An 18,574-nucleotide genomic window follows, 5' to 3' on the forward strand; every position below is an offset into this window, starting at 1 on the left:
TATTTTATTTGGTCATTTCCAAACATTATTCACTGGAAACAAAGATCATTTTCTTTTCCTCCCCGCCCCCCCTCCCACCACCTTTCCCTCTCCCATAGCCCACTCACGATTCCACTGGTTATCACATGTGTTCTTGACTCGAACCCATTTCCCTGTTGTTGGTATTTGCATTAGAGTGTTCATTTAGAGTCTCTCCTCAGTCATATCACCTCAACCCCTGTAGTCAAGCAGTTGCTTTTCATCGGTGTTTTTACTCCCACAGTTTATCCTCTGCTTGTGGATAGTATTTTTTAGATCTTTGCAGATTGTTCAGGTACATTGCATTGCCACTAATGGAGAAGTCCATTACATTCAGTTGTACCACAATGTATCAGTTTCTGTGTACAATGTTCTCCTGGTTCTGCTCCTCTCACTCTGCATTAATTCCTGGAGGTTGTTCCAGTCCCCATGGAATTCCTCCACTTATTATTCCTTTGAGTACAATAGTATTCCATCACAGACATATATCACAATTTGTTCAGCCATTCCCCAATTGATGGGCATCCCCTCATTTTCCAATTTTTTGGCCACCACAAAGAGCACAGCTATGAATATTCTTGTACAGGTCTTTTTCCTTATTATCTCTTTAGGGTACAAACCCAGCAGTACTATGGCTGGATCAAAGGGCAGACAGTTTTTTATCACCCTTTGGGCATAGTTCCAAATTGCCCTCCAGAATGGCTGGATCAATTCACAACTCCACCAGCAATGAATTAGTGTCCCCACTTTGCCACATCCCCTCCAGCATTCATTACTTTCCATAGCTGTCATGTTGGCCAATCTGCTAGGTGTGAGGTGATACCTCAGAGTTGTTTTGATTTGCATCTCTCTGATTATAAGAGATGTAGAGCACTTTTTCATGTGCTTATTAATAGTTTTGATTTCTTTGGCTGAGAACTGCCTGTTCATGTCCCTTGCCTATTTATCAATTGGAGAATGGCTTGATTTTTTGTACAATTGATTTAGTTCTTTGTAAATTTGAGTAATTAAACCTTTGTCAGAGGTTTTTATGAAGATTATTTCCCAATTTGTTGCTACCCTTCTGATTTTGGTTACATTGGCTTTGTTTGTACAAAAACTTTTTAATTTGATGTATTCCAGATTATTTATTTTGCATTTTGTAACTCTTTCTAATTCTTGCTTGGTTTTGAAGTCTTTCCCTTCCCAAAGGTCTGACATGTATGCTTTTCTGTGTTCACCTAATTTTCTTATAGTTTCCTTCTTTATGTTCAAGTCATTCACCCATTTTGAATTTATCTTGGTGTAGGGTGTGAGGTGTTGATCTAAACCTAATCTTTCCCACACTGTTGCTTCTTTATTTTTTGAAAGCATAAAAGCTGTAATCTGTGCAAGTAAGTCATAGAAATGTCTCAAAACTCTCTCTCCACTCAGTCAACAAACTTCTGTGTGGTACTGAATATCTTCACAGGAAACATTTAGTTCAGACAGGAATTCCTGAAATTGTCTGTGGTTTAGTGCATTAGTTCTAATGTAGTTATGACAAGATACAACAATTTTCATAACAGAGTCTCTTGTTGGTGGATGAGACAGTGTATGGCTATTGGATGAGAATGGTTACATTTATCCATCTCTTGGTTAATGTGAGCAATTACTCTTTTCTTAGACTCCACCATGCTAGGAGCACCATTACTTGTCACACTGGCTATTTTAGCCCAGTCTAGCTCCAAATCTTTCACAGTTTGGGAAACCTTTTCATATATATCCTCTCCTGTAATTATTCCTTTGATGCTTTTCAGTGCAGCAAGCTCTTCTGTGACTTTGAAATTGTCAATTGTTCCATGAATAAAAATTAGAAGTTGTGCAGAATCACTAGCATCATTGCTTTCATCGAGTGCCAGTGAAAAATAGGAAAGTTTTCTTGTGGAGTTTTGCAAATGCTGATGCAAATTGTCTCCCATTTCTTCAGTCCTTTGTGTAATTGTATATCCTAAAAGACTAACTGTATTAAATAAGTTTGCCTTTTCTGGACACATCTCTTGGCAACAGAAAGAAGGTGCTCTTCAACAATTTCTCCCTCCACAAATGGTCTGCCAGTGCATGCTATTAGCTTGGCAACTTGAAAACTTACTTTCAGTGATAAAATAATTAGCTGCTTCAGCTTCACAAAAGTAGTTTGCTGAGCTGTCAATATATTTTTTCAGTTTTAATATTTTATCTTTTCTCACATCTCTGACCAAACAATCATATTTATCTTTATGTTGAGTTTGATAGTGTTGGCGCAAATTGTATTCTTTGAACACAGACACTATATTCTGGCATATCAAATCCATAGCTCTTTCCTTGTACTGCATGAAAAAGTAATCATAAGTCCACTGTTCTTTGAATATCCTACACTTCGAGTCAATTTTTCTCTTTCTTGATGTCATTGTTTCCTAGGGATTCCAAATTGCTATTAGTAAAATACATATGTATATATGTATATGTATATGTATATGTATATATATATATATACCTACAAAAACAATATGCCAACAATAATTTTGCCCACACAGAGGCATACAGATTGCCCATCAATGCAGTCTGATCTGTGTCCATCAATGCAGCCTTCCCAGTCCACATCATTTCAGTCTCACCAGTGGTCATATTGGTGGGACTCTACTTTTACCTCAGGCTCACACTGGTGCAGTGTGGGAACTGGCACAATTACAGAGCTAGTTCCTCCACCACCTTTCCAGTTCACACTACCCAGTGCGAACCACACTGCGATCTGTGAACTCACATAGGAATCTGATCGCAATCAGGTTCCACAGCAGGAAAAAAGAAGGCATGACACTAGTGTATGTCATCTTGAGGTCTGTATTTATGGATCTGTAATTATAGACCATAATAGGAAAAACACATGCCTCACTTCCCCCACATAATACAATGCCAACCGTAGTCCCCCAGATGCACAACATAATGGCTTCTATAACCTCCCTTTGCCCAAAAGTCTCTCCCAACATTACTACAGAGAACAATGGCCCCTAAACTCCCCCAGATGCACAACATAATGGCCCCTGTTATAGGGGCATCTGGGGGAGTATGGAGGACATTGTACTACCATGTTTCCCTGAAAATAAGACACTGTCTTATATTAATTTGACCCCCCAAAAATGGGGAGTGTCTTATAAAACACCCAGTGGCAGTGGTGGGCTTCTCACAGTAGAGGTCCACCATTGATGTCACAGGCCAGATCACAGCTATCCAATGCCTATATATAGTACTGGAGGCGGTGCTGGACCTATGACAGTGCATACCACTGTCTGGGATAGCAGAGGCTGTAGCACTGGCTGTAATGGGTCTGTCATACCTTGCACAAACCCATCACTGCTACCACTATACTGGGCAGCAGTATACACAGAGCAGAATCCCTTCCCCCAGATAGCTGCGCACCATGCTGATGTCTTCCATTGTGCAACCACATAATCCTTTGCAGGGTGCCTCATTCTCATTCAGTTACTCTCAGAACAAGGCACCATGCAAAGGATTATGTCACCAGAAGTAGTACTGTATGTGAGAGATGCTGCGCTTTGAGGCACCACCACGTACAGTACTCCAGCAGTACTCTCACTGACCACCAATGAAAGAGATTCCCCTTCCAGAAGTGTAGTAGGGGCCAGACAAATGGCCTCAGGGGGCTGCATGTGGCTGGTGGGCCATAGTCTGGGAACCCCTGGTCTAAGGTCAGATTTGAACTCATTATTCTATATACTGTACCTCCTAGCTGCCTAAGAAATAAGGTATTTTATAGGGCCTATTTCCTTCTTTTCCCCTTCTGTTTGGCTTCCTTTTTCCCCCTGAGAATCTCTCCTTAATGACTGATTCTCTTGCCAACCCTGAAACATTATGAAAAAAGATCTCCTTGTGAAGAGCCTATTTATACAAGTATACCTTGTGTCACATATGGAGAAATTTAATCTGGGTGAAATATGAGAAGTGATTGTGCTTGTCCTTTATCAAGCACTGTTTCTGATCAGTGACAAATGAAGGGAGCCAAGAAGCTCTAGGATTCAGGGTGCTTGACTCAGAGCAGTTTGAAGATTTTATCAAGAAATGATTGGTTTCACAAGGCCCTTCTTCAAGGACCCCAGTACATTTTAGATCATATACATTAGCTTTCCCACCACCTGTGAAATAGTGATGGAGGAAGGAATCTAACTATATGCCTTGCATGCATGTAATCCATAGATATTTATTGACTAATTGAATAAACCAACAGATGAATAAATGAATGAATGAAAAAACATTCTTGTGCATTTGTCACAAAATTTGTAAAATTTTATTCTATCACAAGAAATCAGTTAAAATCCTTTTGATTGAAGACACAAAATCCAGACCCAAGTGAACATTTGTTTACTGAGTGATTTTTTTTTAAACCAGGTAACCACCAGCAGGGCAAGGTTAAGGGTACATTTTAGGGTTGAGACTGAAAATATTATTTAGTGGTCAACAGGGATTTAAATTCTAGTTCCCAATGAAATACTCAAGTCATAATGGAATTTTATAGTGGTTTATTTACAATAGAAGGAAGAAATTAAGAGTGATGGAGAGAGAGAGAAAGGGGAAGATCTCGGCTCCTGCTGTCCTGAGCCAGGGGGAGTTCAAAGGCTTCAGTCTAGGGGCCTTCCCAGAAGATTTAATCTAGTTCAGCTTCCAGCCATGAGGCCTCCTCCAAGATGAGGGGCCTCCTTCGAGGCTGCTGTCTTCAGGGAGGTCAAGGGAAAGGGGAAATCAGTCTTATCACTCACCGTGTGGTTGTTCAGTGAGGCAGCCTGAGGACCCATGCTCCATCAAGCCAAGTTCCACTGCCAAAGTCCACAAAAACCCCTCACAGGAAGTGATGCAAAAAATAAAGGCAATTCTTTACATCACTTTCTGTGTCTCACATGTACCAATGGTGGCTTAAACTTGGTTTAGGAGAACCCAGGGATCAGTCAGTTGTTTCTGATTCATCACTTGCTAGCACATGAAGGTCACAGACCATCCTCCCCAACACTTAATCCTTAAGTAGGGATGTATACATTCCTGGTTGCTAAAATTCTAAAGACTAAGCAGGGTGGAGTAAATCTAAAATTCACAGCAACTAGGTGGCAGAGTAGATAGAGAGTCAGGCCTTGAGTTAGGAAGAACTGAGTTCAAATCAAGCCTCAGAGATTTGCTAACTGTGTGACTCTGGGCAAGGCACTCAACCCTGTTGGTCTTAGTTTCCTCATCTGTTAAATGAGCTAGAGAAGGAAATGGCAAACCACTCCCATATCCTTGTCAAGAAAAACCCAAATGGAGTCATGAAGAATCAGAGACAACAGAAGACAGCTAAGCAACAAAATAGACAACCAAACTTTAAAAAACTGTGCTCATCAATTATAATCAAACATGAATCTACCTAATCTGGCATCCCAATTTTTCTTTTTCAGATGAACCTAGTGTACACAACGTCTGCATTTTCAAAATTTTACAAGAAGTCTGTGGTTGCAGATGTTAGGTAATGTCTAAAACTGGTCATAGTTTACATTGTTTATAGTTTCTTTGTGCCTTGGTGTGTCTCAATTTGTTGTAGTAATCCAATTTCCCTAAAGCTACGTGAATGGTGAGGTTGCATTATGAACTGGAGTCAACATATTTGGAGTGCCTTTGTTTCAGTATACATCCAGACTAGTCAAGACTCCAATGCCTTTCTCTGGTCAAAGTTTGGTTCTCTGTCTAAGCATTTCCTGTTTATCAACTGCTTTTGACCCCTACTTGCCTTTCTAGTTTTATTTCATATCCCTCCCCTTCATAAACTGCACTTCAGTCAGATTGCTCTCTTAGTTGTTTCCTACATGGAGTATTCAATTTCCAATCTCCATTCCGTTAAACAAATGGTACTTCATGTCTGAAATGAACAGCCTCCTCACTTCCACCTTGCAATGTCCTTAATTTCCTTCAAAGTACAGGTCACATGCCACATATGACATAAAGCTTTCCTAAAAGAAACTACCCGCCTTCTCTGTCTCTGTCTCTGTCTCTTCTTATCTCTCTCTCTTTCTCTGTCTCTGTCTCTGTCTCTGTCTCTGTCTCTGTCTGTCTGTCTGTCTCTCTCTCTCTCTCTTTCTCTCTCTCTTTCTCTCTCTCTTTCTCTCTCTTTCTATCTCTGTCTCTCATTTTCACTTAGCTAAGTATATATTGCATTTCCCTTCAGAGAATATTGGCTCCTTGAGGAGAGATTATTTAGCTTTTTCTTTGTACTTTTCATTTCTTAATAACATTTCCTGAATGTAGTAGGTACTTAATACACATACTGTACTTGGATTCAGGGAAACTTGAGTTTGAATCTTGCCTTAGACACAAAATCATTTTGTGATTCTAGACGAGTCACTTTTTTCAGCCTCAATTAAAAATAAAGAGGATAAAAGAATCCACTACAGAAGGAAATAGCAAACCATTCCAGTATCCTTGCCAAGAAAACTCCATAAATAGCTACAACCCATGTGGTCATAAAGAGCTGGATATGAGTGGATGTAACAAAAAAATGAGATTTGATTCAATGTCTTCTAAGGTCCTTTCTAACTCCTATCATTTTACTCTCCTGGTTATTAGCATAGTCACCATCTGTGAAAATACCATAGTGCCCTCTTACTCACCCCCAGCCCACAGAGGGCATGATGCACACATAAGAATTTTTTTCTTGTTTAACAATCTCCTTTTGGTGACCCAGTCCTGTTTTAAGAGAATTCCCATATTTGTGTCTGGAGACTGTTAGCGTAGGACTCATCTTCCCCTGAAATGCTGTCACCCAAGGGATTTCCCTGACCATCTTCTTTTCTTTATTCAGCAACAATAATGAGGGTGGCCTCCTTGTCCACTTTTGGCTTGTGTTTGTGGTCCCACATGCCAAGGTCTTCTGTGAAGAATGTGTAGCAGCCATCTTGAAGGACTCCATTCAGACAAGCATTGTGAACCGGACCTCTGTGGGGAGCTTGCAGGGATTAGCTGTTGACATGGATTCTGTGGTACTAAACGGTGTGTCCTCTTTTAAGCTCTGTTGTTGGCTACAACATCTAAATGAACTTAATATTCTCTGCTTTCAGTGAAGAAGGGTCAAATTGGGAAATGGGGAATAGACTGATGAAGCAAGATGCATAAATACACATAGTAACTGAATCACATTGATTGGGACCAGTGTTCAAACATGGGCATCATAGACCAACATCTAAACTACTGAAGAATATTTTCCTTCTTCCTATATTCATTATGCCTCCATGTTGTCTTAGGCCATTCACTTTATTTATTTTTCAACCCTTACTTTCTGTCTTAGTAAAACAGAAGGGCAGGGGCTAGGCAAACAGGGTTAAGTGACTTTCTCAGGATCACACAGCAAGAAAGTGTCTGAGACTAAATTTAAATCCAGGTCCTTCCAACTCCAGGTCTGGACCTCTATCTACTAATGGCCTATCCCTGGGCCATTCCTTTATTTTTTTCAACCCTTCCCTTCCCTCTTAGAATCAATATTGGGTATTGATTCCAAGTCAAAAGAGAGATAAGGGTTAGACAATGGGGATTAAGTAACTTGTCCAGTGTCACACAGCTAGGAAGTATCTAAAGCCAGATTTGAGCCCTCAATCCACAGAGCCACCCAACTGCCCTAGGACATTTACTTTAAAGGATAATCTGAAAATCCTGGAGAAAGAAATTAGGACAGCATCTAAAAACAAGCAGAATTATTTAGCATTACCAAGTCTCCCTGTTCTCTTCCGCCATACACCCAATTGTCATTTTTAATTTGATAAAGCATCTCTGTTAGATTACAGACTCTTTCATGAGGGTGGTTTGGTTTCCATAGAAACATGCACACTCCATTTACCAATGATTTCGGGATGAAAATCTACAGTGGAAAGTTCTTAAACTCAATTTGTAAGCATTTATACAGGACAGAATTGGTTATTGCATTATCTTTGATTACCATATTTCTTGTACTCTTTCTTTTTTTTAAACACTTACCTTCCCTCTTAAAATCAATACTGTGTATTGGTTCGAAGGCAGAAGAGCAGTAAGGGCTGGGTAATGGAGGTTAAGTGATTTGCCCAGAGTCACACAGCTGGGAAGTATCTGAGTTTAGATTTTAACCCAGGACCAATCTCCAAGGCTTAGTCTCAATCCACTGAGCCACCCAGCTGCCCCCTGTTGGTATTCCTCTTTTGAAAGAACTAGAATGCTTTTTTCCTTGATTAAATCACCGGAATTGGTAATACTGACTCTAAAGGACTGTTTTCTGTTTGTTTTCTTGCTGTAGCTGGGCTCAGGTCAGACTACTCTTCAGCCATTGGAATAGGTAAATGGTTTCATGCTTGATTTCACTCTCCTTTTTGTTTCATCCTTCCCTTCGCTAAATAATAATCCCTTCTGTGACTCATTCTATTCACAGCCACCAAGAAATTCACTTTTTGGTATTAAAGTAGACTGTACTGTTTTCACAGATAAAGGCTGTGCTCATGACTTATATGCAGATCATCCCTTTCAGCACTTTCCTCTGGAGATTTCTGCTACCTCGGGACACCTCATGTGCCACTTCAAACTGACTGCCTCAGTAGGCTATCTCATTCGACTCTCTATCGTGTCCCTACAAATTGAAGCTGACAACTGCATCACTGATTCCTTGACCATCTATGACTCCCTCATGCCTATCAAGAGTACAATCTTATACCGGTATGGACACAGTTTGGAGGTACATTTGTTGACTTAACAGATGCTTTCACAAGGTGTCCCTTGTTTTATTATTTATGAAATCTCTTGAGATATTTTTATCTGATGCCAATATGTTCACTGCCCTTATTACTGATATTCATGTCTAGACCTGTGATTTTATTGGTAGAAGAACATTCCAGGTGAACAAACTTCCTCTACCAAAGTAAATTGGCCCTTGTTCTATCATTAGTCTTAGACTTTCTGGGCCATTTGAGATATTAAGTGACATGCCTAGAGTAATACAATTAGTCTGCGTCCAAGATGGGATTAGAACCCAGGTCTTCCAACTCTGAGGTCATCCTTTTACCCACTCTGCAAATGCCTCCCTGCCATTTAAACAGTGCTTAGAAATTTTCAACATGCTTTGCCTATATCTAATTTAATACTCACAACAGCCATGTGAGATGGCACAATAGGTATTATTGACCCTTTTCACAGATGAGAAAACTGTGGCTCAGACAGATTAAATAACTTGATCAGTGTCTTTTACTTAGTGAGTGCCAGTGAAAGAATTTAAACCCAGTCTTCTAACTCACTTACTTTCTTCTTACTCTAACTTACCTTTCTGACATCTATATGGTACTTGAAAAACCGTAAAGCGTTTTGTGTACATTTTCTCATTTGATGTTCACAAAAGCCCTGTGATGTGATATAACAAGAATTGTTATGCCTGTTGGGCAGATGCAAAAACAAGTAAAATGACCTGTGCAGTATCACACAGCTAGTCAATGCTGGTGGCCGAATCTGAATCCAGGTATTCCTGGCTCAAATTCTCATACTTTGTCTACTTTGATTGATTCATAAATGCCATTAGTGGGCACCAGTCAGAGAAAATGCCAGTTTTTCCTGGGAGTGTTTGTGAGGTATTCCCAAGAATTATGCTACAAATTGCCATAGTGACAATCAAGTCAAGTCAACAAGCAATTATTAAAGGTTTCTTTTGTCTAGACATTAGGCTGAGTGTAGGGACACAGAGAAATTCAATAGTTTTTCTTGTCTTTTTTTTAATTCTTTAGTCTGAATCTAGATAAAGTTTTTCCTGTAACTCAAGGTGTCTTCATAATGAATTTATTATAATGGACTGATTATAATATTATCATAATATATGACAGTCAAAAATCTATATAGTAGAGTACAACTCCCAGGTGCATCCAATGGGTGGGTGACTTCACACTCCTCAAAATTCCTTATAGAAAGCATAAGGTTAGTGGACCAGATGATACTACGTAATTAACCACCCCATCTCCCTGAGGTCAAATTAACTTATGTCCTTTTAGGATGTAAGACTAGAAGAAGGTAGAATCAGAGAGGTTAAATCTGGTTTAGGTATTCAGGTCAATTTAAGAACTTTTGGGGAAAGGGACTAAGAAAAATCTCCTCAGATTTGAATTAGCAAAATGAAAACAGAAATAATGAACCCAGAGTTGAAGATGAACTAAAAGTTATTTTGCAAGGTTTTAAAAAACCAAATATTGAATAACTATAGTATTAGGCTGTATGTGTCTGTACATATATATGTATATAGATTTTTTATGATGGGCAAAAAGACAGGTCTATCTTTGTGGAGTCATAGACTTGGAAAGATCTTCAAGACCATTTTCAAGACCATCTAATCCAATTTTCCATCCAATGTGGGACCCATTTTTTATTTAATATACCTGATAGATATGCCAATTTCTGAATGAATAGACATAGCAACAAAGAATATTTTTTTAATCTCTGGAGTTAGTTACTATAAGCCTGAATTCAAAAGTGAAGACAACTCAGTTATTTTGAAAGTAGAAACATTTTTGTGGTAATAGAAGTGATGTTAATTTTATCTCCATTTGAAAAAATAAAGGTGCTTTTTTTGTTAAAGTTATTTCACATGTTTATTGTTAGAAAACTTGACATTTAGTGTAGCCATATTTTGCATGAACACAAATTCAATCTATTACTCTAACAATATTGATGAAATATAAATGATGATCATTTTTATTCATTATATCTGTAGAACACTTTACATTTTGCAAAGGATCATTTTATTTAATTTTCACAGCAGCCCTATGAGAAAAGTAGGGCAGGTAATATATCCATTTTAAAGATGACAGAATTTGTACAGGGTATCTCAAAAGTCAAAAGTTTACTTAAACTTTTAGGATAAGTTTGTATATGAGGGGTTGTTTAAAAAAAAAACTCATTCATTTAATAGTCTGTTATTCATGTCGATTCTGTATCTGGTTTCAGGATTTGTGAACCTACCAGATCATTAATGTCATTTGTTTCCACAAACAATCTCATGTTGGTAACCTTTAAATCACCACGTGTCCGGAAGTTGTCAGGAATTCGGGGATATTTTGAGGTCATTCCAGAAGAAAGTAAGTCTCTTGACTCTCATAATATATGTATAATCCAGAGTGAGTTGCTTGTCAGCTCCATGAGGGATGGGAGGGAAGAAGAGGGAGATAATTTAGATTATATAACTTCAGAAAACATACAGAAAAATTTGTTATGACATGTAATTGGTAAAAAATAAAATAAAATGAAGGGATACATAAAAACACAAATAAATTTAAAAATGAATATGTGATACAAATATGCATATGTGTGCATACAAAAATACAAATGCATGCATACACACACATGAATAAGACAGGCAACTTGATGTGTTGGATAAAGAACTTTCCTGGAAATAAAAGATCTGGGTACACATTCTGTCTCCCATATGTACTGACTATGTGACTCTAGGCAAGTCCCTCAGTGACTGTAAGTGGTTTAGGCATTTTTCAAAATTGCAGATAAAATGCCCACTTGCATTAGAAAAAAAGAATATCTGGGGGAAGCTAGGTGGCTCAATGGATTGAGAGCAAGGTCCAGAGTCAGAAGTTTTGGGTTCAAATCCAGATATTTCTTAGCTGTGTGACCCTGGGCAAGTCACTTAACTCCCATTGCCTAGCCCTTACCACTCTTCTACTTTAGAACTGGCACACAGTAGCCATTTGAAGATGGAAGGTAAGGTTGTTGTTGTTGTTGTTGTTGTTGTTTTAAAGAAAAAAGAATATCCTCATCAAGTACTTTCCACTATTGGGGAAATTAGAAGTAAAATCTCAGTATAAAATGAAGCTCTCAGATGAGGAGTTATGTTAATGTATTCCTACTTGGGGGTAGAGAAGAGCTGGGTACTATTTTATTTTTTAATGCCATTTTTTTTCTACAATGCTACATACAAGTATAAACATGATCATTGAACTTTCCTGAATCATTAGTCATAACCGATCAATATGTCTGCTTCCAGATCAGTCCAATCTATAGAAAGCTTTGTATAACCAGGTGTAACAAAGCATTGTTTAACTATGGATAACCACAGTCCCTTTAACCATATTTCTGAAATACTTTGGGTAAAATACATGTAGACACTTATAGAATCCTCCTGGGGCAGGTAAAATATGGAGTGAGTCCAGACAGGCTAATAGCTCACTCTTGGTCCCACTTGCTTCAACAAACTAGGTCCATTTTTTTCATTGAGAGGGTGCATAGAAAAGATTGATTCAGAGTATTTTTCTATTATCTACATGAACAATGGTTGTACCAAAAATGAGGAATATTTTCATAGTTTTTTTAAAAACCAGAATGAGCCTGTATATGTTGGATATATGCATGCATGTAGGAACACATGTATTTGTACATATACACATATGTATGTAAAATTAGTCAAGAGGCGCAGTTGGTAGAATGCCAGGTCTGAAGTCACAAGACTCATTTTTCCTGATTTCAAATCTGACCCCCAGACACTTACTAGCTCTGTGACCCTGGGCAAGTCCCTTAACTCTGTTTACTTCAGATCCTAATTTGTAAAATGAGCTGGAGAAGAAAATGGCAAATAACTCCAGTGTCTTTCTTTGTCAAGAAAACCTGAAATGAGTGCCAAAGAGCTAGACACAACTGAAACAACTCAACAACAAATTATATATAGATATAGGTATGTACAGCTATATATAGATATAAATATATAAGTATATATTCCAACAAAGAGAACATTTAATTCTCACAAAACAAGCATCTTTATTTTTTAATTTTTAACAATGTTTTTTTTTTTGCTGAAAAAGTCAAAGTTTCATATATATATATATATATATATATAAACTAAAGTAAACAGATTTTTTAGGAAATTGCCTTTGATATATCAATAAGCTGTTTAATGGAATTTTCTAAACTAAGCATAAACTCTTAGGATACAGAGTTTTTTTCTTTAATCTCTAAATAATCTATAGATGAGTTTCTGAGGAAGGGCTTCAGAAGATTAAGCCAAGAGCCTGTTATAAACTTTTCTAAAATGGTGACTTGATTAAGAACTCATTCGTATTAAAAAGATGAAGGATGAAGGAAAATATGACCAATATTTACAAATAAGAAAATTATGTTTAGGACATCATCAATGACCTTGTGGTGGCACAACTTGAAACTCATGTAAAAATAGTTTTTGCTTAAACAAAAGAGGCTTGACCGTAAATATCAGGTAATAATTCTGGGAAGCTTAATGATTTTAAAGACATTTGAGATAAATTCATGGTTAGTAGTTCCATGACAAGTTATACCTTAGAGGCACATCTCTACCTTTCTTAGAAAAGGTCCTGGATGTATTACAAAGCATCCACTTGCTGTCACTATGTCGTTATTGATCAGTCATTTCAGTTGTATCCTCCTCCCCACCCCAGAATAACATCATTTATTAATGGGATGTGATCTGTTAATAAATGATGGGTCTATCATGTCTCCATCCTCATATCATCTTGTATACTAAGGTTGTATTTTCCTTCTGATTAGGATCTCCCTTGGCAGTCCTAGTTATTGAATATTTTGAATAAGATGTGTCCATGGGACAGCTAGGTGGTTCAGTGGATAAAGCAGTAGACCTGAAGACAGGAGTTCCTATGATCAAATCTGGCCTCAGACACTTATTAGCTGAGTAACCCTGGGCAAGTCACTTAACCTTCATTGCCTAGCCCTTACCACTTCTTTGCCTTCCAACCAATGCATAGACAGGTTCTAAGACAGAAGGTATGGGGGGCAGCTGGGTAGCTCAGTGGATTGAGAGCCAGGCCTAGAGATGGGAGATCCTACGTTCAAATCTGGCCTCAGACACTTCCTAGCTGCGTGACCCGGGGCAAGTCACTTGACCCCCATTGCCTAGCCCTTACCACTCTTCTGCCTTGGAGCCAATACAGAGTATTGACTCAAAGACAGAAGGCAAGGGTTAAAAAAAAAAAAGACAGAAGGTGTGGTTTTATTAAAAAAAAAAAACAAGGTGTGTCCAACTCATTGTGACACCATTTTGGAGGAGTTTTTTTTGGTAAAGATACTGGAACACTTTGCCATTTTCATTCTCAACTCATTTTATAGATAAGGAAATGGAGGCAAACAGTGTTAAATTACTTGCCCCGAGTCACACAGCTAGTAAGAGTCTGAGGCTAGGTTTGAAATCAGGAAGATGAATTTTCCTGATTCAAGTCCTATCACTCTAGCTACTCCACTGCCTAGCTGCCACTGAAGGGTCATAATACTGGGCTGATTGTTCCATGGATCTGACTTAATAGACCAAAGAGATATTTATTATATGTATTTGAGAAAATATATTAAAAATTAATTCCTTAGAGAAACTTAGAGAGCATTTCACCCAAACTTGTTCTTTTCTCAGATGAGGAAAGTAATGCCCAGAGAAATATAATTCCTTGTTCAACATTACACCGTTAGTGGAAGTTCTGGCACTAGAATTCAATTTTCTTGACCTCTCCAGTGCTTTTTCCTTATATACTGCTCCTAAACTGTAGTCCTTATTCCATTATATATTTGAGCCTGAATATATTATAATAGAATTAATTTTAAAATTCCATGTGATTTAAGTGAACAATAAAGAAAAATTTCCCCCAAACTTGATTACAAACTTTTGAAATGTATTTTTGTTCAATGTGCCAACAGGACAGGTATGCCTGAGGTCATTGATGTGCTCAGTGCCACAGATTGAGAATAGCTGTTTAGAAGAAAGATAGCATGATATAGTGAAAAGAATCCTGGAATAGAAATCAGCAGATCTGAGTTTGAATCTCAATCTTGCCACTAATTGACTGTGTGACTCTGGGTAAGTCACTTCCTCTTTCCAAAATATCCATTTCCTTAACTGTAAATTGAAGATAGAGCAACAAGGTGGCAGTGTGGGTAGTAGAGTACTAGGGCTGGAGTCAAGAAGATTCATATTACTAAGTTCAATTCTTGTCTCAGACACTTACTGGCTGTGTAAACCTGGGCAAGTCACTTAACCCTGTTTGCCCAAGTTTTTTCATCTGTAAAATGAGCAAACCACTCCAGTATTTTTGCCAAGAAAACCAAAATGGGGACATTAAGCATCAGATATGACTGAAGCAACTGAACAGCAACAACAAAATTGGGGATATTAGAATAGACAATCTCTAAAACTCCTCCCAGCTCCCATAATCTCTGAAAAAAATTATTGGTACTGAGGGCTCCAAATGTTATGTCCTTATTTTTAAAACCAAAATTAGAATTCAAGCCAGCACTGATTAAATTTAGTGTTTGCTGTGATAAATGCTTTGGGCTTAAAAATGTTTGTTGTGGTGTGTTTCTATAAAAAATTCTAATTTCTGTGCATTTTTTGGCAGAGTGTGGGAGTACAATATTAGCCAAGGAGAGCATTGGATTTGAGGGGAAAATTTCAAGTCCATATTTTCCAAGTTATTATCCTCCAAAATGCAAGTGCACTTGGAAATTTCAGGTACAGGTACCTTGACTTTTCTTATTTCTTTCTTTTTATTTTTTGGTTTTGTTTTGGTTTTCCATTTTAATTAGTTTATTTAGTCAATTTAGAACATTATACCTTGGCTATAATAATCACATTATTTCCCTACCTCCCCTCCACCCACTCTTCCTGCAGCCAACGTGCAATTTCATTGGGTATTATTGTGTCCTTGATCAGAACCTATTTCCATGTTGTTGATGTTTGCACTAGGATGTTCATTTAGAGTCTACATCCCCAGCCATATCCCTTCAACCCATGTAGTCAAGCAATTGTTTTTCTTTGGTGTTTTTACACCCACAGTGTTTCCTCTGGATGTGGATAGTGGTTTTTCTTATAGATTCCTCCAAGTTGTTCAGGGTAACTGCATTGCCACTAATGGAGAAGTCCATTACATTTGATTGTACCACAGTGTATCAGTCTCTGTGTACAATGTTTTCCTGGTTCTGCTTCTCTCACTCTGCATCAATTCCTGGAGGTTGTTCCAGTCTCCATGGAATTCCTCCACTTTATTATCCCTTTGAGCACAATAGTATTCCATCACCAACATATACCACAATTTATTCAGCCATTCCCCAATTGAAGGACATCCCCTCATTTTCCAGTTTTTTTGCCACCACAAAGAGTGCAGCTATGAATATTTTTGTATGTCTTTTTCCTTATCTCTTTGGGGTACAAACCCTGCAGTACTATGGCTGGATCAAAGGGTAGACTTTCTTTTATCGCCCTTTGGGCATAGTTCCAAATTGCCCTCCAGAATGGTTGGATCAATTCACAACTCCACCAGCAATGAATTAATGTCCCCACTTTGCCACATCCCCTCCAGCATTCATTACTTTCCTTTGCTGTCATGTTAGCCAATCAGCTAGGTGTGAGATGATACCTCAGAGTTGTTTTGATTTGCATTTCTCTGATTATAAGAGATTTAGAGCACTTTTTCTTGTGCTTATTAATAGTTTTGATTTCTTTATCTGAAAATTGCCTATTCATGCCCCTTGTGTAGCAGTTAAAATTAGTTTTTTTCTGCTAGAAATATTATATTTTTAAAGGTTTATTAAAGGTTAAGAATTAAAGAAAATACAAAATAAGAAAGCACGTGCCTAGGAGGGCTGAATGGCCCATTCACTTACACTACATCATGAGAGACGTGTGTCTCTGGAAGGTCAAGCAGGAAGAGAGAGAGAGAGAAAAGAAGGTGGAGTCCATTTTAAAAACCCCTCTCTTCTCATGGCCCAGGTAATGACCTCACCTGAGATTATGGGGAACTCTGGGAGCTACCAAGGACTACTGAGAATTGAAGTCCGGGGTTCAAATCTCCATTTTTACATTCCTCCATATGATCCTGTGGGAAAAAGGCTTTTCCCAAAGGATCATGAAAACATAATCAACTTAAAGATTACAATAATTTGAGGATAAGAGGGGGAAAAAACAAAACCAATAATTGCTGGACACATTGACAAAAAGCTAGTTAGGGGGCAGTCCCCTTTGGCATGAAAGTATAGATACAAATAAATGTTCAATCAACCACACCCAAAGTTCATTCTTGATCTTTGCATGCAGCTTGTGGTCTGCAGGCATCTTCATGGTGTCTTCTCCAAGCAGCTCAGTTTCTGTATTCGGAGAGGTATCATGTTTCTTTACCTAAAATTCTTCTCAAAAGGAATTTAAATTTTGCAATTTAAAATAATAATATTTTTACATTTCCCCATTAAAAGGGTGATTGAAAAACACAGGATCACTTAGGGCTGCATGGCTGAGTTATGAAGTATATGAAACAATTGGTAAGAGAAATTAAAAAGACATCAGAAAAATCCAAATAAAAAAGAAAATTTCTGGATGAAAATATAGACTATCAAAGTCTTATGTGTAAAAGTTCCAAGTAAAGGAAAAATAAATCTATAACAGGTCCTTGAATCAGGGCCCTATTAAATGATCTAAGCAATGATGCATTTACCCAGTCAGTAGCCAGGACTACAGAAAGTTTGCCACACTATGAAAGACAGAAAAGGGACCAGATTATAGGAGCCAAATAGGAGCCACGTTTGGGGACACTCATCTTTATTTTCAGAGTGAGTGTGGACACAAGGAAGGCCTATGTCTTTACAAATGTTAAACATAGCAACCATGAGTCTTCACACTAGGTTCAAGTCCTTTGTATTGACTTGGAAGTGCATCAATCCATCCTGGATTGGTTTATTTTTGGCCCTATGCAATGGCTCTTTTGTGTATATCTTGTCCTGGAATCAGACAGAATCATTAAGTAAATTCCCATAAATTTTTTAAACAATTAGTGGCATCATTTTTATAGTCTCAAGCTTTGGGGGCATGCATTGACATGGAATTTCTTTTTCTAATTCTTGCTGCTGAAATGGGTTGGAGATATACAGAAATGCTGATGATTTATGTGGGTTTATTTTGTATCCAGCGACTTTGCTAAAATAATTGATTTTTTCGAATAGCTTTTTGACTGATTCTCTAGGAATCTTTAAGTAAACCATCATATCATCCACAAAGAGTGATAGCTTGGCCTCCTCATTGCCAATTTTAATACTTTCAATTTCTTTTTCTTCTTTAATTGCTACTGCTAGTGTTATAGTACAATGCTAAATAACAGAGGTGATAATGGGCATCCTTTTTTCACTCCTGATCTTATTGGGAAGGCTTCTAGTTTATCCCCATTGCAGATGATGTTGGCTGATGGTTTTAGACATATACTGTTTATTATTTTCAAGAAAGGTCCTTCTTCTATTCCTATACTTTTAAGTGTTTTCAATAGGAATGGATGTTGTATTTTGTCAAAGGCTTTTTCTGCATCTATTGAGATAATTATGTGATTTTTATTGGTTTGCTTGTTAATATGGTCAATTTTGTGGATGGTTTTCCTAATATTGACATCCTTGCATTCCTGGTATGAATCCTAACTGGTCATAGTGAATAACCCTTGTGATCACTTGCTGGAGTCTTTTTGCTAGTGTCCTGTTTAAGATTTTTGAATCTATATTCATTAAGGAGATTGGTCTACAGTTT

General features: G+C 37.8%; 1 protein-coding gene across 1 annotated transcript in view; it reads left to right on the top strand.

The window, feature by feature from the left end:
- The window catches only part of TMPRSS7 (transmembrane serine protease 7), a 110,197-nt gene that overhangs the window by 29,761 nt on the left and 61,862 nt on the right, over window positions 1-18,574 (top strand). Inside the window, exons 4-9 of the mRNA XM_056793455.1 lie at window positions 5,454-5,521; window positions 6,851-7,038; window positions 8,309-8,347; window positions 8,493-8,721; window positions 10,987-11,117; window positions 15,414-15,526. Of these exons, the coding sequence (XP_056649433.1) occupies window positions 5,454-5,521; window positions 6,851-7,038; window positions 8,309-8,347; window positions 8,493-8,721; window positions 10,987-11,117; window positions 15,414-15,526 (768 nt within the window). The remainder of the gene's footprint in view (window positions 1-5,453; window positions 5,522-6,850; window positions 7,039-8,308; window positions 8,348-8,492; window positions 8,722-10,986; window positions 11,118-15,413; window positions 15,527-18,574) is intronic.

The sequence above is a fragment of the Monodelphis domestica genome, chromosome 4 (assembly GCF_027887165.1).
Source record: "Monodelphis domestica isolate mMonDom1 chromosome 4, mMonDom1.pri, whole genome shotgun sequence".
NCBI lineage: Eukaryota > Metazoa > Chordata > Mammalia > Didelphimorphia > Didelphidae > Monodelphis > Monodelphis domestica.